The following is a 27445-nucleotide window of genomic DNA, read 5'->3' as shown; positions in this document are numbered from 1 at the left end:
TTTCGAGTACATTCCTTCGAGAGTCTGTTGTAACAAGTCGGGGGACGTGCAAGCCTCTAGACGCAGTAGACGTCGCACGTGGTACTTTCGCCAGACAGAGGTCATTTACGTCTCTAGTCTCGCGAGGCTGCCATGCGCACAAACTCCATGTAAGGATTGTATGGAAACAGCAGCAGCCAGAACGGACGCTGAAAGTGCAGCAACAACTCACACACCTGCCTGATACACAATAGACACGTTTCCGTCGCACACAGAACAGGCGCACAGCAAAAAGAACAGCCAGGGCCCTTCACAGAAAGTACACCCTAATACTACACAGACCAGACCAGAGGCGCAACTAGAGCCATTTTTTGGGGGGAAGGGGGGGCTAGGGGGCTACCAAAAATTTCGGGGGGCTGGGGTAATTCTTCCAGCAATAGGCAGAGTAGAGATGGAGGGGTGAAAAAACAACAAAGCCTCCTTAACACGTAAATGGTCTTTTAAAGACCTGTGAAGTACTCGGGTGCAGTTGCAATAAGCTCAAAAACTGTGTGCAGGGCCGGACTAGCCATAGCGGGCACTGGGCGTTTCTCTGGTAGGCTGCTAGGGTGGGGGCTGGTTTTGGCCCTCTGGGGGCCGTTTTTGTTACCGGGGGTCGGCAATATCGGCCACCTGTAACAAAATCGGCCGAAACCGGCCCTCACAAACTGCTTGGCTCCACTCCCCCTCACCCCAGTGGGGGGTCGGCTGAGCAGTTTGCCAGGGCCGGTTTCTGTTCCCAGTCCGGCTGAAGGACTGTTTGTGGCCCGGTATATTGTGTTAGTGAAAACTTTGAATACGATACTGTTTGGATATATATATATATTTAAAATATATACATATATATATAAAATATACATACATCTACAAAGCTACTTTATATAACCTTAGCTGTGGCAGGATCTCCACCTTGAACCCTACTCCTCTGCCCGCAGCCAGCCGACCTCCTCTGTGCTGCCTGAAAGAAACAGATAACTGAAATCACTTGCCACTTGGAAGGCGCCTTTAGAAATAAGAGCATAGTTTTCAATTCTGCTTTGCACACTTGACCATTGTCCCAAAAACCGTGACTTTGAAAATGAAGAAAAGTGGCAGGAAGCCGGGCAGGAAGCCGGGCAGTCCTTTGAAAACCGGGACTGTCTGCGGAATATTGGGACGTCTATTTGAGGGTTCCTATCCAGGAACCCTTAAATAGGGAGATTGTAGAATCAGAGATTAGTGGAGAAAGCCCAGGGGACAATTAGGTCAGGCAGGGCAGAGTCAGAAGGGGTGCATTCGGTTACAGCCAGTCTAAGGTCTGAAAGTGCATATACTTTACTATTATAAACTCTGCTCCACAAATGTGACAAGTATAAATTCAGTGTTAAAGCTGTACAGGCATCATTTCTTTCTTTCACATGAACCACACTTTACAAACTCCACATAGTGCCACGTTGCCACCAAAGAGAACACAAAAAACAGGGTAGGTGGGGTTCAAATTTACCAAGAATTCATGCAATGCAGCGCAGCAACTACAGTTGTGTGACACTCAGAACATCTACAAAGATATTGCACTGTTTTACTATCTCCCTGCACTGGCAGTCCATAAGTGCCTTGCACCAACACACACGTTTTCCACCAGAATGCAGCGGCGTGTACATGTCTGGGATAGGTTTTGTACTAGAAGCGAATCCTTCTAGTACAAAATAGTAAAATTTGACATAGTTCCACACTTTTATAACATTGTATGTGTACTGTACAGTATAGTGCCAATGCAAATGTATACATTTTTGGGAAAAGAAAACCTTTCTCTAACCTTACACCTGCCTCTAGGAGATGCAAATATGTGCTGTAAATCCCTTTCAACCAGTGTTAGCAGGGATTTCATCAAACCCCATTCCTGGTGCATGGCCACGCCCGTGTACCAACCATGATACACCCCCTTGAAGCACAGTATTGTAAAGTCGCATAAAGCACTACTTTGTGTGACTTTGTAGCTACTTCTCAGTGCACAGCATGTTTTGTGCTGAAAAGCAAATCTAAAAATAACGCTTTGTGCGAACCTAGCAGAAAGAGTTGATAAATTCGGCACCAAATGTTGCATTGTGTTAAGTCTAACTAGACTTAAAGCATTGGTATAAAAGGTATTTCTGGGTGAATCGCATGATCTAAAATAGTAAAAGCTCAGATATAAAATACTATTTTGATTGGTTTAGTGCCTCGTTAGGGGTAAGAAGCACTACATATGTGCAACCACACTACGTTATTTAACCTAAAATCTTAATTATAACCTTGACTATTATGTGGCAAGCCAGTAATTGTGTGCCGCTTAAATGGTTAATATTGTTACTAACAATGCGATTATAGTCGCGTACCAGATTCTCACACATGACACCGATCTATGTCACTACCGATAAACATGACCAAAAGTACAAAAAACACACACAAGCACTGAGATACCAGTTAATCCTTGTTGACCGCTTGACTGAGATGATGCCTCACTGCTCTTGTAATCAGCTCATCCATTTGGAGATGTGTTTTGACATTTGTCACCTGCGTGACGCCCAGGGAGGACCTCTTAAAAAGGAACTGCCTGGGCACTATGCGGTCCATGCAGGGAAATTCATTCTGTCCTCATTAGAGGGAACTGGCCCAGGCACCCCTTGAACAACAAGAAATCAGACTTAAGAGCCATTAACCATGACAGCATTGGAGAAGGAGGAAAAGCGTCCCCTCAGATCCCTGCAGGCAGCCTGGCCAGTGGTCCTCTCAAATAGTATGACAAAGCTCACATTATGCTTAAAGCACTCCAAAATCAAGCCACAAGTTCGTATTGTATGTAGATTTCCAGTGTCTTTTATTCAGGCATTATCCATACTCAAACATAACAGCTTCATGCCAAACACGTGTTTCGTCCCTTCAGTACAACAGGACTTCATCAGGCTGAAACAAATGGAATAGTAGCATCAGGAATGAAAGGAGTTATGGCAAATAATTAGGAACTATATTAATTTGGGTGGTCTCATGATCTAAATCACTCATTAGCATCCCTCTTTACCTTTCGAAGCAGTGTTTTCACCTCACTTGGGCCAGTTTGTGGGCACTTATTAGATATTTTGAAAATATATGTACCAGACTTTGGAGAATCTATTACACGGTTGTGGATGGATTAGTATTCCATCACACACCACAGCCTGATACATGACGGATAAGCAGCAGTTCTGCTTCCCTCACAAGCAAAACAGATAAAATGAGCAAATAAAAAAATACGAGCTTGCCTGACACAAAGTACTGGTATGGCAGAGCCTGCTTGGTCCCACTGAAATTAAATGTTAGTACATGAACCACGATCACAAACCTAGGCTCATCATAGAGGCAGACATCCCTCAACCCACGGCGGTGCCATTTTGCCTCTTTCAACTACCAGGCCTAGCAATTACTGGTGTTCTTTGCGTGACCTTCAGGTCTTCCTGCGCCAGGACTACCAGCCCCTTGGTTCAACCTTTGGTTACCATTTTGGCCAAGGAGGATCTACCCCGACATTGATAAACGTTGCTCTTTGCGTATGGTCAGCGCTGGCCACCGAGTTCTGCCTGTGCACTGGCCTACTGCATCACCAACATGAATACTTCATAAACCCCGCAGGGGTAGTTTGCATGTCCAGATTTCCAAACACAGAGGCTATAAGAATAAACGTACACTTATTTTAAAGTCACCTAACAATACCTTTATTTTGAAATGCAGTAAGTATAATAGAAAAAAAGAAGTGATTCGCTCTCTGACTACAATCCAGTGAGGTAAGGGCATTTGAGCTTTGACAAAAGAGACTGATTTATGTTGTTACCATTGCTGTTCGTGCAACCATTTTAAACAGGACTGACAGATTAAAAAGGTGCGCACTGTTATGGAGTAACACAAAGATTTTTAAAATAGACATGGGGTTGGCAAATGAAGCAAGTTGGCCATGATTTGTGTAAATATGGGCGACTCTAGATAAGGAAAAGACCGCTTCTTGTTTTGGCAGAATTGTGTAGCTCTTGCTTCCAACTTTGAAGAAAACTCGCTAGGAATTTGGCCGCCCTACTCTACACGCGTTGCCTTCCAGATGTGTCCGCCCTACAGGCTGCGTGCGTTGTGGTCCTTGGCACTCCTGTGTGCACAGATGTGCCTGGTGCATGTGCCTAGTAACAGGAAGGATCACTTGTCCTCAGTGGGAGGATTAACAAGGCCAGTTTCCTCAGAGGGAACCTCGGATTTTGGCAGGCCTGTCGCAGGAGGCCGGAAGACCAATAACATGGCAGCAGAGGCTGCCAGGTCCACTTGATCATGGAAGGAGGGCTGTACTTAGTATGAAAACCAACCCTGGCAAAGTCGGAGGGGCGGGAGGGACTAGTGTCAAGCACCGCTGCTGCTTTTGGTGCAGGGAGCCGATATTGCAGCAGAGCTTCAAAACCGGCCCCCACTGGTCCAAAACTGGCCCCCACCCTTCCAGCCAACCAGGAAAACACCTGGTGCTCGCTATAGCCTGTCCGGCCTTTCATGGAAGCGCTCCTCGGGGGTCTGAACGTGACCCAGTCTCAGAAGACCGATCTCATTCTGTTCATGGAAGCAACACTGTTCCAGCACAGTGTCCAGGGCAGCCTATATATGAACAGGGCTTTCCTCGGCGCAGCAACAGGCTTGTGTAGGCCGCTACTTTTCCAGATACACTAGGATGGGGTGGAGGTAGTGCAGATGGCTTCCTTCAAACCTATTGTATGGGAGAGAATGCATGTGGCTTTCAATGGACACATTAAAACCAGGCCTGAAGTCCCCATTCTACCTCTCCGGTATTTCCTGATGGGCAGCAGTTTAGGTGGCTGATTGGAGAGCAGGCAGGCCTGCCATGACCCAAACGTGAAAGCCCAAATGGCTATTCCTCTCTGCAAAGTGAGGCTAAATTGAACAATTAGTATGGCATTGAAAGAGGGTAAAAGTGAATATTGTATTGTTATTGCATATACATAGTGCTTTCTATTCCACAATGCCGTGCTGAATCACAGGCAGGTAGCACACTACTCTGTGGTATTAACTTGCACATTGCCTTGAAGTGTGGAAAGCTTCTCACCAGACAGACAGACTTTACATAGTAAAGGCAGGGATGTCACCTTGCATGCCCATCGCAGAGGGTACACATATCTCCACATGACTAATGAAATAACAGCCAAAGTACCATGTGCCCTTGAACACAAAGTTCATACTCACAGATGTGAGTCTCCCAAGCTCAGCTTACATTCCTCTTCAGCTATGAGCTCTAACTATGTTTTGGAAATGCAGGCATTTTGTCTTAATCCGCAAATCAGTTTCAGAAAAAAAACATATTTTTCTATCAAAGACTTCTATTTTCGGCAAACCAACTTAGTTATCTGAATATATTTTCAGAAAAAAATCTGTTTTTCCTTCAAAGGGCGGCAAGCGCTCACTCCGTGCTGCTTCCAGTGTGCTTACGCTGCAGCTAGCAGACTCTACAGAAGTTAAAGGTACAATGTATACCCGTAATCCCAGCAAGTTTTGAGCCAATATACTCAATGAAGAAGAGCGGTAAGTGAATCAACTTACCTGATATGAGCGATCAATAATAATAATCATTCCCTCTCTGGTCCTGAAGAAGGCCTATATACCCTTAGAGGCAATAAAGGGCTGAAACATGTCGACCTCTCAAGACTAAAACACTAGGTGCGGTAGATCACTAACATATCCACCTCAGCACCGACCTTATTTTTAATATTGACCCATTCCTGAATTATTAAACTCCCCTAACAGGAAAGGAGGTCATTTTAATCATCACTCTTTTTTCCATCTGTTTACGACTGTCAACACCAGATGGTCTCCCTCTGGGTCGAGGATAGTAGATCGTCTGGAGAACTGGAAACTCAGGCGGTGAAGACCCAATAATGACACTATTCACCTAACCAATAAGGTGGAAAATCAAGATATACCGCCCTCGCAGTTAGTGAATGAGGGTTTTTTACAACCTATAGACCCTGCTACCACCAGACATGTGATCCATTCTCTCTTGATTGAGGTCCTTTACACCAGGCATAGCTTCCAGGGAGTAACATTGTTTATCAGGGAGAAACACAATGCCAAACACGCACGCAGACTGTCACACACATAAATGTGCACACATACAGAAAGATGTTTGCATAGTGATTCTCAGAAGTCGTTTTCGGCTCTGGACTAGCCTCTGCTCTTCTCAGTTCCCAGTCAAATCATGCACCCACCTTGCACACTTTCTCTGGCTCCTGCCAGCCTACATTTACGTTGCACTTCTCTGGCAACTGAGGGCACTTTTCTTTCCTAGCCCATTGTTCATACACCTAGTGGGACTGATAGAGTGGAACTTCCTACATGCCCCAACATTTTGTGACTTCCCTGGATTGGGAACAGATGTATTTGGCCATATTACAGACCATATAGGTCAACAATGTGCATGTTTATGTCTCAACAGGAGACTCTTCCATTGGTTTTGATGGCTGCCACTGCTGTGGGGGGATGAGCAGAGATATTCCCTTTACTGTGCATAAACTCTCATAATAATGTACTTGGCTGAGCTTCCCCTTGAAGAGCTCCTTCAAGGTTGTTGGCGAGCTACCAGTAGCTCCTGGGCTAATCATTGGAGACGCATGCTGTAGGCAATAGCTGAATGTTTTGGAGCAAATAAGCCAGTGGCTAAAGCAATCTGGCCCAAGGCCACTTAAATTAGGTATGGAATACAGTATGTTTGCCAGGAGCTATGGAACTGCTGGTCCTGTCAAACCTAAAAAGCTGAGTCTTAACAGTTCCAGTCCATCATACTGTTGTCCCTTTTCCTGCTTCTCTTTGCAGCTGCTAAATGGTTAAAGGGACAGGCAGCAAACTAAATCTGTTTCTTCATATTATCCTTGGATAGCCTAAAATAAGATCACACCTTCCTGGACAAATGCTGTTCTCTGCCAGGGTAGATGTTACTCAATTCAAGTCAAAACCTCCCCTTCATACTGTGCCTTGAGTAGCCGCGTAGGCTGGATCTGTGCAGGAGATTGGTCTTTCCACCGGTCCTTTCCTGCGCGGAGAAAATGGTGGCCAACTTTGACCAGCACCATTTAGAGCCATGACCTGTTCCTGTGTGCACAAACTTCCCAACTTTAGGCACCCACTATTGTCTGTGAGGGATGGTCAAGAAAAGGTGCGCAGAAACTGTGGGGTGTTAAGTGAGGGTGTGGACACTATTGTGCATTAAGTTTTTGATGAATAAATGCAGGTAAGAAAATGTTATGTCATGTAGTGATTGCTGCCCTAAAGCTGTGGATTGGTGACACTATTAACAACCGGAGGGTACATTTAACAAACTTCAGAGTACTCATTTTATTTAGCTAGGAATATTTGTAAGTTCTGCATGAGTAAGTTATGACCTCCAGAAAACCCAGTCATCTGCAGCAGGCATCCTAGCTTAGTGGGCCAGGAACCAGTTTTCCTGATGCTGTTTCAAGGATGGGTTCTCCAGTGTTGACTGCTCAGCATTTCATCGATGATATAGAGTTTTCTAAAATCTAAAATGGATGTGCCTTTGCAGACGATAGGCTTCGGACAGAAAAAGCAGTTAAAAAGACGAAGTTAGCGGGGAATTTCCTGTAAAATAAACCCAATGACCCTAACAAAGAGCTCCGGTCTAGTTTCTTTACTTTTGTTTACTTACTTCTTGAAGAGAACTGAAAATATGAGCCATTGACCCACTGAACAAATTGAGCTCTTTGTCTCTCCACCTCATTGGCAAGAGTTTAGGTGACATAATGAGGTGGATAGACAACAGTTGAAACATGTCTGCCTTGAATGTTACTGTATATGTACACTTCTACGTAAATATTTTGCTCTGAGTATTTCCATCTTGGCACCTGAAAATAACTCAAGTTTGTGAATCTATGATAGATACCAAAGCTGGATTACTCAGATCAGATACTACTTTATTTCGGCTGCAAAAGACAGCAGTATAAGCACAATACAGACATTAAAACGTCATTAAAACATTTGTCAGGACATCATTGTGCACAAAATTCAAAACAGCAAATAGTTAACTACTCGATAAAAACAGGCAATACAAAAACATATGGATAAAAAGTCAGTAGCCAAATAGCCAGGGTAAGAAAATCATACTGTAATGGTGAGCACCCAGGGCAGACCCATCAGACAAATGCCCCTATATTAGCATGTAAACAGTGGTACCTTGGGGCATCTGTCAGTTAAAATACATTTTTTTTTCTTTTGGCAGTAGTGCATTTTAAAAATGAATAAATGCTGCTACAGTTTTCGGGGGAGTTTAGCTGTTTCAGGTACAACAAGGCATCAGCAGATCTTCTAATGCCACATACTATTTTTAGCGAACCCAGAAACCTTTTGGAGTATGCCAGGCAGTACTTGCAGAAGTAAGTGAAATGGAGCAGACTCTGGGGTGAGGGCTCATCATAAGGGCAGAGCAGCACGTTGCTGGAATCACAATTAACCCAAGGGGAAGCCCAAATACTACCTCACAAGGCCAAACCTAAATCTTGATAAAAAGGACTCTCTCCCAAGTAGCATCCACCTATGACAAATATGGCTCCATATTAGGGGTGGTTTGTAGGTTTACATACTCCCTTACAGAGATCTCAGCAAGCTCACCTTCCTCTTTAAGCTGCCCTTTCCTAGTTTGGAACGCTTTTCTGAACCAGGTTAAGTCAGACTTGGACATAGCAGAGAGGGTAAAAAGAGTCTCCCCAGGTTAGACATTTCATGCTTAATATATAGAATCCAGGGCATGGCCGAACCTCTGTCACAAGCAAGACAGTCGATGATCGCCTTCCTATTAAGGCCAGCATTGGGGTTCGCCCAGACTGCACACCATAGCGCCAAAGGTGCCAGTTTGATGCATTCTCCTACATACTCAACCCTGAGCTCCTGGTGGACAATTCAGGAGTCACAAGCCAAGAAGATCCTAAGAGGCATCGCAAGACCTTGTTCTCTTCAGTCTGCAGGGTGGTGGTGTTGGAGTATCCTCAGATACCAACCCCATAGGTGAGAATGGGGAGGCATTTGCTCCTCAAAACCTCCAATAGGGACGCCCTGGGCTTTATACCAGTACATGGGGCAAAAGCTGTAAATGTAACCGGCGGCCCTAGCAAACCTTTGGGAGGCTGTATGCTTATTAGGTCCCCACTTCCCCCTAGCATCAAAGACAACACCCAGGTACAAAAACTCCTCAAGTGACAGGATCCTCTTGGAGGAATACGCTCTTCGTTTCAAAGATTTGTGGCCACAGGACATGGTGTAAGTTTTAGAACGATTCGTGGCAAGACCCAGAGACCCCATGAAGCTGAAAAACACCTATAATAAAATGTTTAAACTCTTGTGTATTCTACACAATAAGACGGAGTTGTCCGTGTAAAGGAACGTGGGGACTTTTTTCTTGCCCACTTGGGGGACATCTGCAGCCCAGGCAGTGTGTGCAGCCTCCAGACCATTGATGTACAGTACAACTAGAATTGAGGCCAATACCCAACCCTGGCATATACCCGTGCCCAGCTGAAAGTGGGAGGTGCGCTCACCAGCAGGGCCAAACCTAATGGATGCTGAAAGACCTGCAAAAATTGGACAAGCCCTGTGTCCTCCCTCAGGTCAATCAGCATAGCCTGCAATTCACAAGTCTTCACCAACCTCCCAAAGTACTCCATTTCTAATCTCCTTACTCCTACTACGCGGAGCACCTTTATACTCAGCTAGAAGCTCTTGGATCCAAGCTTACGACTACCATAACCCAGGTCTCTTGTAGAAATATCATGTTGTGGCTCGAAACGAGAGTGGCCCGGTTGTCCTCATCCTTTTTTTTGGATAACCCAGTGACATTCCCAAAAAGTATTTTTACCTGGTGGGTAGTGTCAACAGGGCTAACCGGATAGCACCGCCATTTTCAAAAGGGGGGCATGATGAATAATGGGCTTACAGAGTCTTCTCCCAGAATAGTACCAACATCTTCAGGAGGTGGGGGTGGAGTGCTGTAGACTTGCAGGAGCTTCTCCCATGCCATATCCTTAAGGGTACCTTCCGGGCCAAGGTCATCCTCCTGCAGAACACACACAGTGCCTGATTACGAGTCTTGCGGTCCACAGGCTGCCAGATTTGTGGGGGCACAGCGCGGTCTCTCGACTGCCCTTTTACGATTAGGACGGTCAGACTGCCATTGCCCTGCTGCCAGGGAACCGCCCTTTCCTTGTGGAGTTGCGGTGGCCAGGAGGCATCAATATGCTTGTCGGGACCGTCGCAGTCCCGCCAAACATATTAGGAGTTTCCTCTCTGCCATGGTTTTCATGGCGGGTCCTCCTCCATGAGAACCCTGCTGGAGAGGAAACAAAGGGGGCTCTACAGGGCTGCCTTGTGCCTCTGTGCCCTGGGGTGCATGCAGAGGGGCACAACATGTGCCCCCTGTGTGCATGCACCCTAGTTCCTGCATGGCATGGACTTTTCAGGCGTGGGAATGGCAGAAAAGCCCGTTAGACAGAAGGAAACCCCTAATCTGGAGCGCGGCCTGACCGCGGGTTTGGCAGGGCAGGGGCGGGTGGACTCAGTTCCACACCGCCAAACTCGTAATCGGGCCCACAGTCTTTTTCATACCGTTCCCGAGGCAGCCCAGATCAGTCAGGCTCCCCAGGGGTCCAAAACGATTCTGAACCCAGCTATTATAGGAATATGTCTGGGCTTGCTTAGCGCCCTGTACGCCCTATTTGGAGGGGTTAATGACCAATGCCCTGTAGAAGTAGCAGAGGGGTAAGATCTTGGCTTTGCTGGCATTGTGCTGACCTTGGAAAAAGGCTCCAATCAGGTTCACTACTACTTTCGGGTTTTGGAAAGTAACAATGACACAGTCGCCCTGGATTAATCTAATTTAGTAGAAAGCAGAGGTAAGGAACTTTTTTCTTTAATTGGTTCGTTTAGCTTGTGCTGCACAGTGGCTGGTGTTGGAATAGAGATCTCATGATAGTTGAGAGTTTGTACACTCTCCAGTTCTTATCCATCTGGTAGAATTCATCACTAGTACATCTTATGTTGCTGACTTTGTGGTTTTAGTCTTATTGATATTAAATCTCAATTTTTTCTTCCAACAAAAATCTCTTTAAACATAAAAGTAGATTCCATTTATTCATGGACATGCCATCAGGAACACAACCTGTTGTGTCAATATCATGAGAGGAAATGTCATATTCCCGATTTCAGGGCAGTGACTGATTCCTTCGAGCAGCACATTGAATAGGCAAGAGAATAAGAGGCACCTTTGTCTTTAACAGGGAATCAAACAACAACGAATATCTTTGCTGATAATTATTTTGTCCACACAAGTTTTAGAATTGATCAGGTTTTTAACTTTTTTTTTACCTTATTGTTATTTTTATAAACCTTAAGTTGTTTTGAACCGTAAACATATACACTTTCCATATTCTTTGGACAACAATACCACACTTTTGTCAATACTTTAAGCACACATGCTTAAACAAAAAAAGACAAAAATCATACATCAAATTGTAAACTAAACTTAATATCAAAATACAAAACATGAGACACATTTACATTATACCAGTCATCAGTTCAAAAAATGGATGGAGTAATCTTATTCAAGTCTATTTCTTAAAGAGATCTCCTTATCTTGTTGAGTTTGAGAAAGGCATCCAATGTTCCTTTTAGGATTGCCCAAGTGTTATTAATTGTTGGCAACTCCCTTGTGCAGTAAGGTCGACGCTTTTCAAATTCCCCCTATTTGTGGGTTATCCTAAGGACCAAAACTGGTTTCTGGACCGAAACTGCAAAAGAAATAAATAAAAACATAATTTTAAGCTACGGCATTTCAAATACGGGCTGCATGATATTTTTTCTCCCCAGTTTTTTCTGGCATGTACCTTTCCTTTTTCATTCAAAAAGGCTTAGTGTACACTGTAGCTCAAAATTGCATCGAGTACTTCAAGCCAATTGTGGGCCTTTCCACGCGTCTCTTTGCCTTAGTTCCCAACTTTAGTTTGTAGCCACCGTCCTTTTCATGGAAATTAGGATAGAAAAGGTATCACTTACTTTTCACAAATGTTTAAATCTTTCAGTTTCGACGCATATATATTGTTGGGATGAGCGTACTTCAAACTTTGCTTTGCCGCAGTGTGAAATGTTCTTTTGCAGTTTTAACTGTGTTGCCTCTCTAATTGTGTGCAGCCTTTTCCGACGTTGACCTGTAGCTTTGTGCTAAACTACAAGGAAATATATGAAAGCATGTGTTTCCTTTTTTCCTGTAATCCTTGTAAGAGAGTTTCAGTATGTAGCCCGGGCGTATCTTTAGTTCTGTTGCCTCTCAAGCACCTCATTGAATAGGCAAGAGAATAACACACACCTTTGTCTAACAGCCACTTTAAAAGGGAAGGCATCGGTGACAACCCCTCACCCCAACTTGACAAAGTTTGTGGTTTGCTCCTTTCTAGCCTCAGAATCAAGGCCACTTGACAAGACAGTCATACAAAGTGTCATGTCATGACCGTTTACCCCTTTCACTACCACAATTGTAAATGCCTATAAACAAGATACTCTCTTTTTTATATAATGAAACTAATTATCTTTATTTCTGATCATTTTTAGCAGCAGTTGCACTACAGTACTCGTCCACTGCGAGAGAGATATTGTCGGCTGCCCCTCTTCCCATTTCTGATTCTAATGGCAAGGGACATCAAATGAACCCATTTACTTGTATGCAAGAACCTACTATCTGTTGGGAGTTTGGACCTTACAAACACAATCTTCCACAGTTTGTTTCCTGGATTTATTGTGAGATGCTCCACCCGTCATTCTCTTAGGTTCCATTGCTTCCAGGGACATCCGTAAGCTTTATAAAAGGAGGTCTCTAAAAGTAAACATCTATCCATTCTTCTTTGCCACATAGGTGATTGTCTCTGTTTGCAACGCAGTGCAGTTTCTCCTAATAATGCCCATGTCAAAAAGGTTTTAACATACTTTGTGGTTCATATTCCGCCAGTGGTGCTTAGGGTCCAGGTTGATTTTCACCCCAATTCTTTAAAAAGGATTTGCTCCCCTTCTTTCATTGTGCACATATACCTAAAGCTGCAGATCGTGTGAAAGAAATCTTTTTTTCAGCCTGACCACTTAGTTGAGTAGGTTCCTCAATGCAGCTCATTTGCCTCTGTCTTCCTTTGATGCTTTGGCCCTATGAGGAGATTTGAAAGGCATTTTCTCTTAGTTCCTTCAGTGCCTTTCTTGATTCTGTCGTCTAATCTCCATACACATGCCTCCCACTCCCTCTGTGTTAGGAGGGTTTGTCAGTTGCATTTACTGTCATGGTCCTAAAGTTCTAGGATGTCTATCCTGTTGTACCTCCCTTGTACAACTGTTGACTGTAACACCTAAAAATCCTGCCTACGTCAAAGCTTTTTTATATGGGTTTAAAGTCTGGTTCACATCTAATATAGGAAACATGCTTTCTTCTCTACAGCCAGCTCTAAATTAAGTTCTTCAACAAATGGCTTCACCATGTCACCCAGCTATGAGATGCATGTCCTGACCTATGCATGAAGGCCATTTTGAGCATAAATATGCCAGCAAAGCCGCCTTCTGAGGCTTAGCTCTATTACTAGGTCTGAAAGCAGTGTAGCAGTGGTTATTTGTATCATGTTATCCTGTCCCCGCTCGCATTCTCACCATTGATCATTTTGTGTACATTTTGGCAAGGGCATCAATGTGGGAGACTGGCAAGTCTCCCTTCCTGTGGATTCCCTCTCTTTCTGCACGCCTCCAACTATTAGAAACAGAAGTGTTTACAGTGTAAAAATTGTTGTTGTTTGTAAAAGCATTCAACAAGCTTTGCCTTTTCCGTCCAAGTTTCCCGAAAAGATGTGTGGACGTTTTCTTCTTCATTGTACACACCTCTGGTGGTGGTGGGGGGGGGGCTGGGAGGGGGGAGGTGTGCCGTGGTTGATATCTGGGCCCCTTATGTACAGTCAAAGCTGCAAGACTGAAGTGTAGAATCTACCAAGACACCCTTGTAGAATACAGACCAACCTTCCTATATTTGTATAAGGAGATGTCAGTCTACATGGTATTGTATTTTATTGTACTGTAGCATTTATATAGTGCTCACTACCCCTCCATAGAGACTACATTTCTATGTGCTCAGTCCGATGACACCCATGCAGAAGTGCGTGACAGGTCTGTGTCTAGCGGCTATGTAACCTGTTTTTAGGTCGAACCTACTAGACCGCACTTGTGGTGTCTGCCGCAAGACATATTGTGGGCTTACCAAGAACATAAATTGGCATGGATCCCACCCATTGCTTACCAGTGGTTGGCTTTTCAGCCACTCTCATTTGCTTGCTTGTTATTTGATGGCTTGCCTTGTCCATCTTGTGTTTGTGCTGCCCCTTGAGCATTGCTAACTTACTTGTGTCTTCCCACTGTTCACTTTTTAGGGACCTAATCTTTCTTTTGTCTTAGGTGCTACACAAGAGTGCATGAACTTTCCAGCAGATTCACAGACCTGCCAGCTCACATGGTGCCACCGTATGACACTCGATATTGGCTCCCTTTGCACGGTTAACCGGTGAGAAGCCAATATCACATGGTGGCAGAGAAAACAAGCTGAAACCCACTGTGTTGGATGTCCAGCTCGTTTTCAGAGGCTTTGATCTGCTGACACCCATTAAGGATTTTAAAAACACAGCAGGACATCACCACCAGCCTCAGTGAAGGTGTCTTGGGTCGGATGGGGGCTAAAATGCCTTTTAGGTACTTCCCGGCATGATGCCCCACATCCTAAAGGGCCTGCCTCCCCACCCCCTCACACTGACTTTTTTTGTTTTAGTTGGCAGGTATGGACTCACTAGTGTGCTTCCCTTCCTTTAACCGTGCTGCACAACATTGCAAAAAACTATAGGCAAAGCCAGTAGGTCCCAAAGATGAGATCTATTGGCTTTGCCAGTGCTTTGATAGCAGTGGTCCAGGTGTAGCATTGTACCACAGGTCATTTCGAGAAAATAGTACCATAAGATGAACAGGCATTCTGCTACTCTTACCGCCTACGTTTAAAAAACAAAAATACTTTCATGTGCCCTCACCTATTTTACCCTCACGTTCTCAGTACTGCTCATCTTGAGGGCAGTGTGACGCCGAGCTGGCGGCATGCTGGCCTGAAGAAAGGATCCCACGAATAGGGCCTCCTTTCTATCAGGTCATCTCCAGCACTCTGGAAGCTCTGGGCTCACATGTCCCCTCCTCTCCTCAGACGTACAGCCAATCTCCGAAGAAAAGGGCCATTTTCTTACCAATAAACGTAGAGATTTGTCCAGGAGCTCCCGCCATCTTCTTGTAGGGTTACCGTACTTTTTGCCCACATCACCTGAACCAGTGATGGGCAAACACCATCATGTTTCCCACTTTCTGCCAGATTGCTGTTATTAAAAAAAGGGAGTCCTAACCCTGGGCCTACCTCCGAGCTAGACACGAAATGACTGATGCAGCCACCCAGGGGAATAGAATGGGTGATGGAGCTGGTTCTTTCACTTGAAGTGTATTGGTGCAAGTGCGCAACTCAACATTTTTGACAAAAAAAAGGATCTTTTTATTCTGCAAGATTTGCCTGAGACTGTTTTGCACTCACTTTGAGCAAAGCATTCCCCACCAATCCAGAAGTGAGAGATGACTCTTCAGCCACCTTTGAGACACGTCTTCACCGTTGCCTACTTGATGGCTTTTCCAGAACCACCACAGGCAACTCACCCGGCTGGAAGTTCTTCACTTGACTCTTGGTGCGAGCACTCTGAAGTCACCCAGAGCGTCCTACAGCCGTTAGCCTTTTCCAGTTCAGAGTGCAAGCCTGTGTTGAGTGGCACGTGCAGTGGCCAGGCCAGCCCCAGAAGACACCGAAAGCCTGTAGAGGCGTGTGCAGCGGCAAGGCCAGCCCCATGGAGAGTGAAAGCCTAGCCTGCAGAGGCACGTGCAGCGGCAAGGCCAGCCCCATGGAGAGTGAAAGCCTGCAGAGGCACGTGCAATGGCCAAACCTGCCCAATGGAGAGTGAACGCCTGCAGAGGCACGTGCAGCAGCAAGTCCTGCCCCATAGAGAGTGAAACCCTGCAGAGGCACGTGCAGCGGCAAGGCCAGCCCAATGGAGAGTGAACGCCTGCAGAGGCACGTGCAGCGGCCAGGCCTGCCCAATGGCGAGTGAACGCCTGCAGAGGCACGTGCAGCGGCAAGACCAGCCCATGGAGAGGGAAAGTCTGCAGAGGCACGTGCAATGGCCAAGCCTGCCCAATGGAGAGTGAAAGCCTGTGGAGGTATGTGCAGCGGCATTGCCAGCCCCATGGCGAGTGAAAGCTTGTAGAGGAACATGCAGTGGCCAAGCCTGCCCAATGGAGGGCGAAAGCCTGCATAGGCACGTAGAGCGGCCAAGCCTGCCCCATGGAGAGTGAAAGGCTGCAGAGGCACGTGCAGCGGCAAGGCCAGCCCCATGGAGATAGAAAGCCTGCATAGGCACATGCAGCGGCAAGGCCAGCCCCATGGAGAGTGAAAGCCTGCAGAGGCACGTGCAGCGGCAAGGCCAGCCCCATGGAGATAGAAAGCCTGCATAGGCACATGCAGCGGCCAGGCCTGCCCCGCGGAGAGTACAAACCTGTGGAGGCACGTGCACCGGCCAGGCCTGTCCCATGGAGAGTGAAAGTTTGCAGAAGCACGTGCAGTGGCCAGGCCTTCCCCACGGAGAATGCAAACCTGTTGAGACACGTGCAGCGGCCAGGCCTGTCCCATGGAGAGTGAAATCCTGTGGAGGCACGTGCAACGGCCAGGCCTGTCCCATGTGGAGTGAAAGCCTGTGGAGGTGCGTGCAGCGGCCAAGCCGGCTCCGTCTCTGTTTGGCTTTAGCTTAGGTTTTTCAACTCGAGTTGGAAACGCAGCGTTCAGTGACCTGTTTGTTAATTCTGAGGTTTATTCAGCTACTAGCATAGAAGATTAGCGACATGCCTGCTTGCTCGCTCATTGCTTAACATTTTTATTGGGGGGGGGGTCTATTTTGACCTATTTATTTGGTCGTATATGATAATCATCTAGAGGCTGCTGAGAATAGTCTGGGGAGTGGGGGAGGGGTCAGTGGAGAGAAAAGCAATGACACCTGGGTTCAAATAGTCACCAGGAAAGGGTGTCACGGTTCTTAACCACAAAATTATTCCTTCTCTGCTAGCCAATGGTGAGTCATCAATCCTGCTTTGAGGATCTCCAGAATGGAACATTGAAAGGAGACCCGTAACCACATCTTCACGGTGTAAACTGGTCGCATCACCTACCGCTGCAAATAAGTGCTTGTGTTCTGGTCCGAGGTGTGGGGAGAGTTGGTCCAAACCATAAAGTTGAGCAAGCCAGTTGTAGCTATGGGGCCTTATTAGATTTAGTCTCAAGATGGCCTCTTGCAGGACTTACTATCGCTATAAGGACAGAAATGTTCATACCTAATTGAAAGAGGGCAGGTACATTTTATCTCGTTCATTAGTTTGTTTTGCCAGAAGGGCAAACAACACGGCGTCTCTTTAGAAAATGAAAATGTTCCTATGATCAAAAGACTAGTTTCCTGGCTGATAAGTTTCTATTATCAAATGAACAAACCAGTCTGAATACTAAATATGAGCAATGTCACAACTTGGGGTTCCTGGTAGTAACATTGGGACTTTTTTCACAAAGATTTTGCTGTGGCGTACGCTTGTGGTACCTTGGGAATACTTCTATATTTCATGTGTTAGCAAGGAGTACTCGTAACTTACTCCTTTAATTCAGCAGTACTCTGGCAGTAATACAGCAGTAAGTCACACCCACTCATATTAGATTTGTTGTAAATCTGGCCGTTTGAAATTAGGGGCTCCAAGCTGTCATTTCTTTCTGAAATCTAAATTTGCACGGGGTCACCATCTCACTCCACCACACTTGCACTATCGATCATCCCAATATTGTAAGATGGCTTGAATGCAGATTTTGTTCGCCACATTGTGGATCGATCTCTCTTATGTGGTAATGTTGAAATGTGTCAATATAATACTTGGTTTTTGTAAAAAATTGGGTTATTAGTTGAAAGGTGTGGAAGTCCCACTTATTAATAAACACAATCCTTGTCAAGGTGAACCACAAACATCACTAAATAAACTTGTGCTTAACCCTCTGGCAGATTGGTCCAAAATCAGTCAGTCTCAACTTAGGGTCAATGCATAAATTATTTATGCAGCACACAAACGGTAATAAAGTGAAAACACAACACAAGAAAAATTTCAAATCAATTTAGAAAGATAGAGTAAAATTGAATAAATAAAATAACCCCAAAACAGAGCGGCCTGAGAGGCCGATATTGACACACTAGATGATGATTGGACAGAGGATCAAGAATCCATTCCACCCGACGTGTAACATACTGACTGGCGATATGCATAATTACCAGAGGGCTCTGATATTGATATGGCATTCACCAAGATTAGCTGACTCTATTGCTCTTCCCATATAGGGAGTACCATAGCTAATTCTTTAAACATCCGGGTGGTACACTTTGTAAATTGCTCATCTGCGCCTGCTTGCCGCTCCCAGTAACTTCCATACCATGCCCAACAGTGACTCAGGCCCTCACAAGGTAAATCTTAATCTTCGCCCTTCTTAAATTGAATATGACATTCCTTCATACTTCTAATTCTGTTGTTATTTCCCTTAGGTCTCCCTTTTATTTACTTGTCCTCATGCGACCCCTATTTAGGGAAAAGGTTTAAATACGCCGTTGACAACCAAACATACAACACACACTTTTGTCAGTCGGGATCCAGTCCGAACACATGCATTCATATGCCTTCTATGTCAGTTTTAATATCTGGGTTGTTTGTTTGCGAATACGCAATAGTGATTTACTCACTGTTTCCTACTTTGTCATTCTCTGCGTTTTTGTCTTTTACATTGCAGACACGTAGCACTTATTTTTGACACAATCATAATTTGGATGCATATTGTGTGCAACAGTTTCCAAGGATTAGAATTTTGTTTGTCATATTCCATGAGTAAGCATTTCATGGAAGCAGTGGCTTCACTGCCAAATCCATTAGTCTTCGAATGGGAACTAAGCATACCACTGTGTTCTATGTAATTGCATACCCCAGGCTCCCATGTGCTAATGGGTTGCTCTTGTTACTGAGGATCGGAGATTTGTATGACATTTTGTACCCGCTTGCTATAATCCCGGCAAGATAGCTCAGTCTTTCATCATATTTGAGGAAGATACCATGGGTAGTGTTTAGTCGGTTAGCAATCAAGTTTGTTAATTAAGCATCGAGGCACTTTATTTATTGATACACGCTATATAAATGATTTAATATATTAATTAAATCGACATACATACATCTTAGCTATAAAGCTACATCCGAGCACGAGATTCGATGATGGCATGAGTTCTGCCAATCATCTTTGAGCTAGTTATGGATTCTAGAACCATTGAAATTGCTTATTGCTCCCAGCAACTTGTGATTTAACGGGTAACAGGTCATTCAGAAAGAAGCTTCCATTTTTGCAGGTTTAGAAGAGGCTTATTATCTTTTATTAGGTTTATCTTTCAACTATGATATGTGATTACGTTCTGTCACGGGTATCACCATTCTAACAGGTCGCCAGTAATTATCAAACATTATCACATTGTTTTGTTTTTGCTTGTTCACTGTGGTGGCCAGTCCCACTCCAGCAATCTGATTGGCTGTCTTGTTTTTTCCAGAGCCAAGCAGAGGCCCACTATAAAGGCAACCGCCATGCACGCCGGGTAAAGGGGATCGAGAACGCCAAAACCCGGCAGAAGGATTCATTGGACAAGAGCACATCTGTTGCGAGCCCCACATCCAGTGTGAGCGAGGGCGACTTTGAAAGGACAGGTGAGTGCTCCCATGACGACCCCCCCCCTAAGCTTGTTAAGAATGACATCACTTCCAAGTGCATGGAGATGCTACAGGTTCAACATTTGCACAAACGTATCAATATCTCCATAAACGCATCCTCGTGTAAGAGCCAGTGTTGGGTCAATGTGTATGACAGTGGCTTTGAAACATCCTGGAAATCAAAATGGAATTCTAAGCCTATTGAAAGCTTACAAAATGTATTACTCGATGGAAACTGACTTGCCCATCTTTAAGGTTACTACGACTTCGACACTAGTATGAGTCATCTGCACTCCACCTCCATCACTTCTGATTGGCTGAAATTCAATCTCCGTAACAAAAGACTCCATTCTTAACACTGCCCTATAAGTTGGATCCATCTTTAACATCTTTTTTATGGTACAGCTGCTTTGAAAAGCACACCTCTGGCCATCATTGCTACAGCCGCATTGGCTGGAGAAAATTGCAGGAAATTTGTGGATCCCCGTTGGTGGTGGCCAATACAGTTAATGTATCCCTTTGCTGTAAAATACCATGAACACCATGTTAATTCACATCTAAACTTGCTTAGTCACATTGTGCTGCCTGATCAAGAGGGCCTTCTCACCGCTCCATTACATCACATGCAAGAGATCGTCCTATACTTTTCACTTTAAGTTATTGTGTAAGGAAATTCCCTTAATATCTCACCCTCCGCTTGCCCCTGAGGTATAGGGATTGGCTTTTCTATAGATAGGTTGTTTTCCTTTTTAGGCCTGATAGGGATTTGCCAGAAAATAGCTTTGTAAGGATAAGATTGAATGGAGTGTTTTTTGGATGCACCATGACTCTGCTCCCTGGAAAACATATCTAGGTATTTTTGATTATGGTGGCTTGGTAGCATTAACGTTACGCCCTCTATTATCAAATGCACAATTTGGCTTCAGCTGAAAAATAGTGGAAGTAAAATGTGTGATGCCTGTGGGACCGAAGCAGATCTAACAATAGGATTTTAACTCAGGCAAGAGATTTCAACATTTTTTTCAATGACTTATTTGATCATTTTTGTTTTTTTGTTTACTGAATCAAAGTAAATTAAATAAGAAAATGCGTAAGAGATAAATTGCCAGCACACACAACCTGGTTAGAGGTTGGCAGATGCCAGACTTCTGCCACAGAGACAGACCATCTTCAGTGACTGGATCTTGTTTACTATCCTCTTGCCATCCAATTAACTTCTTTTCTGATGCCCAACATCTGGTAATGCTTTATTACCTCTTGACATAGAAGTCCCATTCTGTGTTTCACTGTACAGCAGTGCTTTGGTAGAGCTGTGCAGTGGCCACTTTCATGAACAGCAGTTGGATAGCTCTCCCTGCCTACAAAGCCTTGGCGTTTGTGTTGCCTTCATGCTTTCCTGGGCATGGCCAGCACACGGTGGCTTGGGCTGCACTTCTGCCTCGTGCAGCATTATTGGCCTTGTGCAGCACTCGTACACACAGTTGTACCCTTGGGCTGCAGAGCAGCACTCGTGGCATTTAGCAGCACTGCTGGTATTGAACATTCAGCACTACTTCTCAGTAGCGGCTGCTTCGGGGCAGTAGTGGGAGGGTGGGGGTGTGGGTAATTAAGAAAATAGAAAATTGCACTTATCTGCTGGCTACAGCTTCTCCTCCGTCCTCTTCGGTCGACACAGGAAGCAGACTGCCCTAACCCAATCACGACGCTGCTGTCACCAGCATGACAGCAGCATCGTGATTGGTCTTAGCGCTGTGGTTCGGTATTCAGACAGGCAGTGGGAGCCTGTGCATGTTCTCCACCAGGCTATGCAATACAGCTGGGTGGAGAAAATGCTAAGTGTGCATGTCTGTTTCACCGGCCCAAGACGAACGGCCAACGAAACATACGCACTTAGAAAGTGCTCACTACTCCTCCTCCTGCTATGTGAGTGGTCCCGCCCTGCCCCTCCAGAGCCAGTACTGAAAAATAAAATGATAATAAAATTGTGTTATTATAAGTTTATTTTTCCTGTGGGGCGATGCTCCACCACCTTAGCGGAGGAGCCGCCAACTGCTCCCTCTGTGGTCAGCACGCTTGTCCTCAGGAAGTAGCCTCGAAGTCTAGAACAGCGGTATCCTGCATGGGTAACACTCTGATTTAAGAAGCACTCCACATCTCGGGGGGACTCCAACCGGTAATCTGCCCTCTCAGCATTGAAGACCAATCCCAGTCTCAGGCTGCGGCCTTGGGTACCACCACTGTTTACGTTATTTGTTAAAAAAAGAAGACTGCAGGAACCCAGAGTTTTTCTTAAGAGTACTCCACCCGTGGCTTCTGAATACCGAGGCTGCCCCGTCTTGATTCCACCTCGTGCCTCCTCCTTTATCCACCATACCCTTCCTCTTCATCTCGCAGATTCTTTTTGAACCCTGCTGTCCATTTTTAGGTCTCGCCTGGCGAAAAGCAGCGCATGCGTTGCCCTCATCAGAGAGACCTTTTGAAATCGATTCTCCGCCGTGGGCTCATGCACGTGCCTGCATGGACAAAGATGGCTGCTCTCGCCTTCTGTCCAATGCAGACAGCATGCTCGTGTCCATGGGACAGTGAACAGTCCCACGTCATTTTGTTGCCATAGCAACGAAAATGCCGCTTCGGGTGTTTTTTTTTTTTTTTTATACCGTCTCCCCGGGGCACAAGCAGGCATCCACTTCTGTCTTTTTGCTGCGATCAACTGTCCTGACAAAGGTGGATGCCTGCTTGTGCCTTTGGGGGAACTGACAGCAAAAACAAACATGCATCCACTTCTTTTTGCTGCGATCAGCTTGTTGCAAGTGCGGTAACTGCCGGGATACTTTTAATGCCACCACCTCCCATCCTTTAAAACATGATTATACTCTCTCTCGGCGCAGAGCAGTGTCAGCTATAAATAAAATAGAAGCTTTGAATTGTACGGCGTATCAAGTAAGCAGCCCTATTATCGATTCTTAACGTCCCCTTGAAAGGAGATTGCCGGAGCTGGAGTGGCGGTGCTGCGGTGCCTGGAATCATTGGGTAATGCCAGGGAAAAGCTGAGAGGGGGAATTTTCACTCATCGTACCTTTCTGCTTGGTTTTCATTTCCTTGACTTGATATATCCCATGGCGAAACTATTGCAAACATCTAAAGACACGGCAGTGGAGTGGGCTGCAGCTAAAACACCCTGAACAGTGCAAAAATGCTTGGCTTTGTGACACCTCCAAAGACATACATTTTATTTATTCCCGTCTTCTGTCTTTCCAAGACCTCTCTTGTGACATTTCTGTGTTGTCATAATTTTATAGATGCACTTTCCTGTCCCATATATTTATAGTTTCCTTTGCAGCGATATGCATACGTCTTATGCTTATGCAAGGGTCCTTCAAAATAGGGAAGCGTGCTAAATGTGTCAGAGCTCGAGGAGTGTCCTGGGAAAGCATAGATTATATTTGTGCTAATCGAATGAAATAGGGGACATAGGTGGGATGTTTTTTTTGGAATGTACTATACCAATAGGGTAGGACAAACTACGTGTAATAATTATTTTCGTAAATTTCGCAAAATGTCAAAAAAACATTCAGAATTACACTTTACTATAAGAAATGCAGGTCTGGCATGTTGTGCTATTTTTAAAATATATTTAAAAAACAAAAATAACACATAATTACACGTGATGCGAACAGCCCACGCGTGTTCTGTTTGTGTTGTTCCTGCGCTCCTGCAATACAATTTGTTCCTGAATGAAATCGCAACTATGCGACATGGAGTTATGGCGTAATTTAATCTGGCATTTTGCATAACAAGCATCACTTGAAATGCTTGTAATTTAATGGAGTAAAAAAAAATTCACCTGTACCTTTTTTGTCATATTATGCTAGAAAATGTCAATGCGATCAATGTAAAAAATGCATTGTCTTTATAAATTGCCGAATAGGACGTAATACTGCAAATGAGGTCTGAGAGTATCCCAGGATATACCTGGCAGTTTGGGTGAGCCCATAAATAGAGAAATGGAAGAGATCTAACTTTGTATGCAGAGTGTAATACAACAATGATGACGTTTGTGTGCACCGTGCATCCCAGCTGCTACATGTACTCAGTAAACTGACTTCAGAAGGATGAAAGGCTGAACTGGTTTACCAGGATTAGAACTTGTGAGTGGTCACATCAGATGTTAAGAGAGCCCACTGAGCTAACAGTGCCTGTAGGCGAGCCTGGCCAACATTTTATATGAATCTAGATAAATTGTAGGGCCAACTGGTTACTCCAGCATGTGCACAGTATTGTCAATAGCGATCACGCAAGGTGCTGAGAACTGCCAAGTTATGGATTGAGACCCAGAAAAGGGCTCTGTGGTATATTGGTGACATAGGTCCCCTAACTATCTCGCAACTCATTGTCTGGTTAGTCCCCGCTTAGTCAGCAGATATCTGCAAGGGACCCTCGCTTGTATGGGCAGAGGAATATGTTTAGGCCCGTGACCCCGGGGTGTGGAACTGTGACTTTCCTCCAATCACCCACTCTGTGATGCAGCAGCAGTGAAAGACAAGCATTTGCAATGCAATAGTCTCGCATTTGCGAGAGTTTGAGCTATTGGCATTGTAAATGACAATGCCTTTTATTTATGTTTTAAAAACCAACACATAAATAAAAGGCATTGTCATTTACAATGCCAATAGTTCAAACTCTCACAACTGCGAGACCTATTACATTGCAAATGCTTGTTCACTATCTTACTACCTTTCTCTTTCTATCGGTCTTGCTCTGGTGATGAAAAGTAAGTTCAAGCCCCCAAAATAAGTTCCGGTGCTCAACACCTTCATATGCCCCCCCCCCCTCCCCCTTCTCCTAATTAAGCGCTGTTAGACTGTAAGCGGCCCGTGCTTGCTGCAGGTTCTCCAGAGCCCCCGCCGCCCACATGCCTAGGCCTCGGCAGTGAGTTCTCTCCCATGGCCCCTGTAAAAGGCCCTGCCGAAGTCTGTCTCTGCTTCCGTCATCTCTTTCCTCCTTCACTAGGGAACACGGACCAATTAAACCCCGCTAACAAGTGCTGTAATGTTTTGGCAGTTGCCGTTCCCTTCTGCATGCAAACACCAGGCGGCCGCTGCACGCGACTATTTTTAACCATCTGAGCAGCCAGCGGGGAAGCAGTCCTACCGACGCCCCTGACGGTGCCAGAGAGCCCCCGTTTATGCTCACATTCCGCAAGCATCGGAGGATGCGGCTGTGAGGGTGCGCCGGCGACGGGTGTGCGGGGAAGGAAGGCCCTCGTGGAAATGCAGCTCGCTGTGCTACTCGGGGTTATTTGCTATCCCTGGGCACTCTCGTCACAGAGCGGGTGGGGGGAGGAGGCGGCAGGTTAATATCCAGTGAAAAGTGCTAGGATGTTATAGGACGCTACGGTACTGAAGTGTCACAGGTGAGTGTCCACGTAGAGGGTGCTGGGGTGGCGACCTCTCACAGATGAGTGTCCATGTTGTGGGTGCTGGGGTGCTGACCTCTCACCAGTGAGTGTCCGTGTAGAGGGTGCTGGGGTGGTGAACTCTCACAGGTGAGTGTCAGTGTAGAGGGTGCTGGGGTGGCGACCTCTCACCGGTGAGTGTCCACGTAGAGGGTGCTGGGGTGCTGACCTCTCACCGGTGAGTGTCCCTGTAGAGGGTGCTGGGGTGGTGACCTCTCACAGGTGAGTGTCCATCAGAGGGTGCTGGGGTCCTAACCTCTCACCGGTGAGTGTCCCTGTAGAGGGTGCTGGGGTGGTGACCTCTCACAGGTGAGTGTCCGTGTAGAGGGTGCTGGGGTGGCGACCTCTCACCGGTGAGTGTCCACGTAGAGGGTGCTGGGGTGCTGACCTCTCACCGGTGAGTGTCCCTGTAGAGGGTGCAGGGGTGCTGACCTCTCACCAGTGAGTGTCCGTGTAGAGGGTGCTGGGGTGGTGACCTCTCACAGGTGAGTGTCCACGTAGAGGGTGCTGGGGTGGTGACCTCTCACAGGAGAGTGTCCATCAGAGGGTGCTGGGGTCCTAACCTCTCACCGGTGAGTGTCCCTGTAGAGGGTGCTGGGGTGGTGACCTCTCACAGGTGAGTGTCCGTGTAGAGGGTGCTGGGGTGGCGACCTCTCACTGGTGAGTGTCCACGTAGAGGGTGCTGGGGTGCTGACCTCTCACCGGTGAGTGTCCCTGTTGAGGGTGCAGGGGTGCTGACCTCTCACCAGTGAGTGTCCGTGTAGAGGGTGCTGGGGTGGTGACCTCTCACAGGTGAGTGTCCACGTAGAGGGTGCTGGGGTGGTGACCTCTCACAGGAGAGTGTCCATCAGAGGGGGCTGGGGTGCTGACCTCTCACCAGTGAGTGTCCGTGTAGAGGGTGCTGGGGTGCTGACCTCTCACAGGTGAGTGTCCGTGTAGAGGGTGCTGGGGTGCGGACCTCTCACAGGTGAGTGTCCGTGTAGAGGGTGCTGACCTCTTACAGGTGAGTGTCCCCGTAGAGGATGCTGGGGTGCTGACCTCTCACCGGTGAGTGTCCCTGTAGAGGGTGCTGGGGTGGTGACCTCTCACAGGTGAGTGTCCGTGTAGAGGGTGCTGGGGTGGTGAACTCTCACAGGTGAGTGTCCACGTAGAGGGTGCTGGGGTGCTGACCTCTCACAGGTGAGTGTCCACGTAGAGGGTGCTGGGGTGGTTACCTCTCACAGGAGGGTGTCCATCAGAGGGTGCTGGAGTGGTGACCTCTCACAGACGAGTGTCCATGTTGTGGGTGCTGAACTCTCACAGATGAGTGTCCATCAGAGGGTGCTGGGGTCCTGACCTCTTACAGGTGAGTGTCCCCGTAGAGGATGCTGGGGTGCTGACCTCTCACCGGTGAGTGTCCCTGTAGAGGGTGCTGGGGTGGTGACCTCTCACAGGTGAGTGTCCGTGTAGAGGGTGCTGGGGTGGTGAACTCTCACAGGTGAGTGTCCACGTAGAGGGTGCTGGGGTGCTGACCTCTCACAGGTGAGTGTCCACGTAGAGGGTGCTGGGGTGGTTACCTCTCACAGGAGGGTGTCCATCAGAGGGTGCTGGAGTGGTGACCTCTCACAGACGAGTGTCCATGTTGTGGGTGCTGAACTCTCACAGATGAGTGTCCATCAGAGGGTGCTGGGGTCCTGACCTCTCACCGGTGAGTGTCCCTGTAGAGGGTGCTGGGGTGCTGACCTCTCACCAGTGAGTGTCCGTGTAGAGGGTGCTGAGGTGCTGACCTCTCACCGGTGAGTGTCCCTGTAGAGGGTGCTGGGGTGCTGACCTCTCACCAGTGAGTGTCCGTGTAGAGGGTGCTGGGGTGGTGACCTCTCACAGGTGAGTGTCCGTGTAGAGGGTGCTGGGGTGCTGACCTCTCACCAGTGAGTGTCCGTGTAGAGGGTGCTGGGGTGGTGACCTCTCACAGGTGAGTGTCCGTGTAGAGGGTGCTGGGTTGCTGACCTCTCACCAGTGAGTGTCCGTGTAGAGGGTGCTGGGGTGGTGACC

General features: G+C 46.4%; 1 protein-coding gene across 9 annotated transcripts in view; it reads left to right on the top strand.

Moving 5' to 3' along the window:
* ZNF385A (zinc finger protein 385A) overlaps positions 1-27445 on the top strand; it is an 850943-nt gene that overhangs the window by 731771 nt on the left and 91727 nt on the right. For all 9 annotated transcript variants that reach the window (XM_085654753.1, XM_085654752.1, XM_085654755.1 and 6 more), the window contains one exon: positions 19803-19956. In XM_085654753.1, the coding sequence (XP_085510879.1) occupies positions 19803-19956 (154 nt within the window). The remainder of the gene's footprint in view (positions 1-19802; positions 19957-27445) is intronic.

The sequence above is a fragment of the Triturus cristatus genome, chromosome 4_1 (assembly GCF_964204655.1).
Source record: "Triturus cristatus chromosome 4_1, aTriCri1.1, whole genome shotgun sequence".
NCBI lineage: Eukaryota > Metazoa > Chordata > Amphibia > Caudata > Salamandridae > Triturus > Triturus cristatus.
Note: the sequence above shows the minus strand (reverse complement) of the source record. Positions and strands in the feature narration are given on the sequence as shown.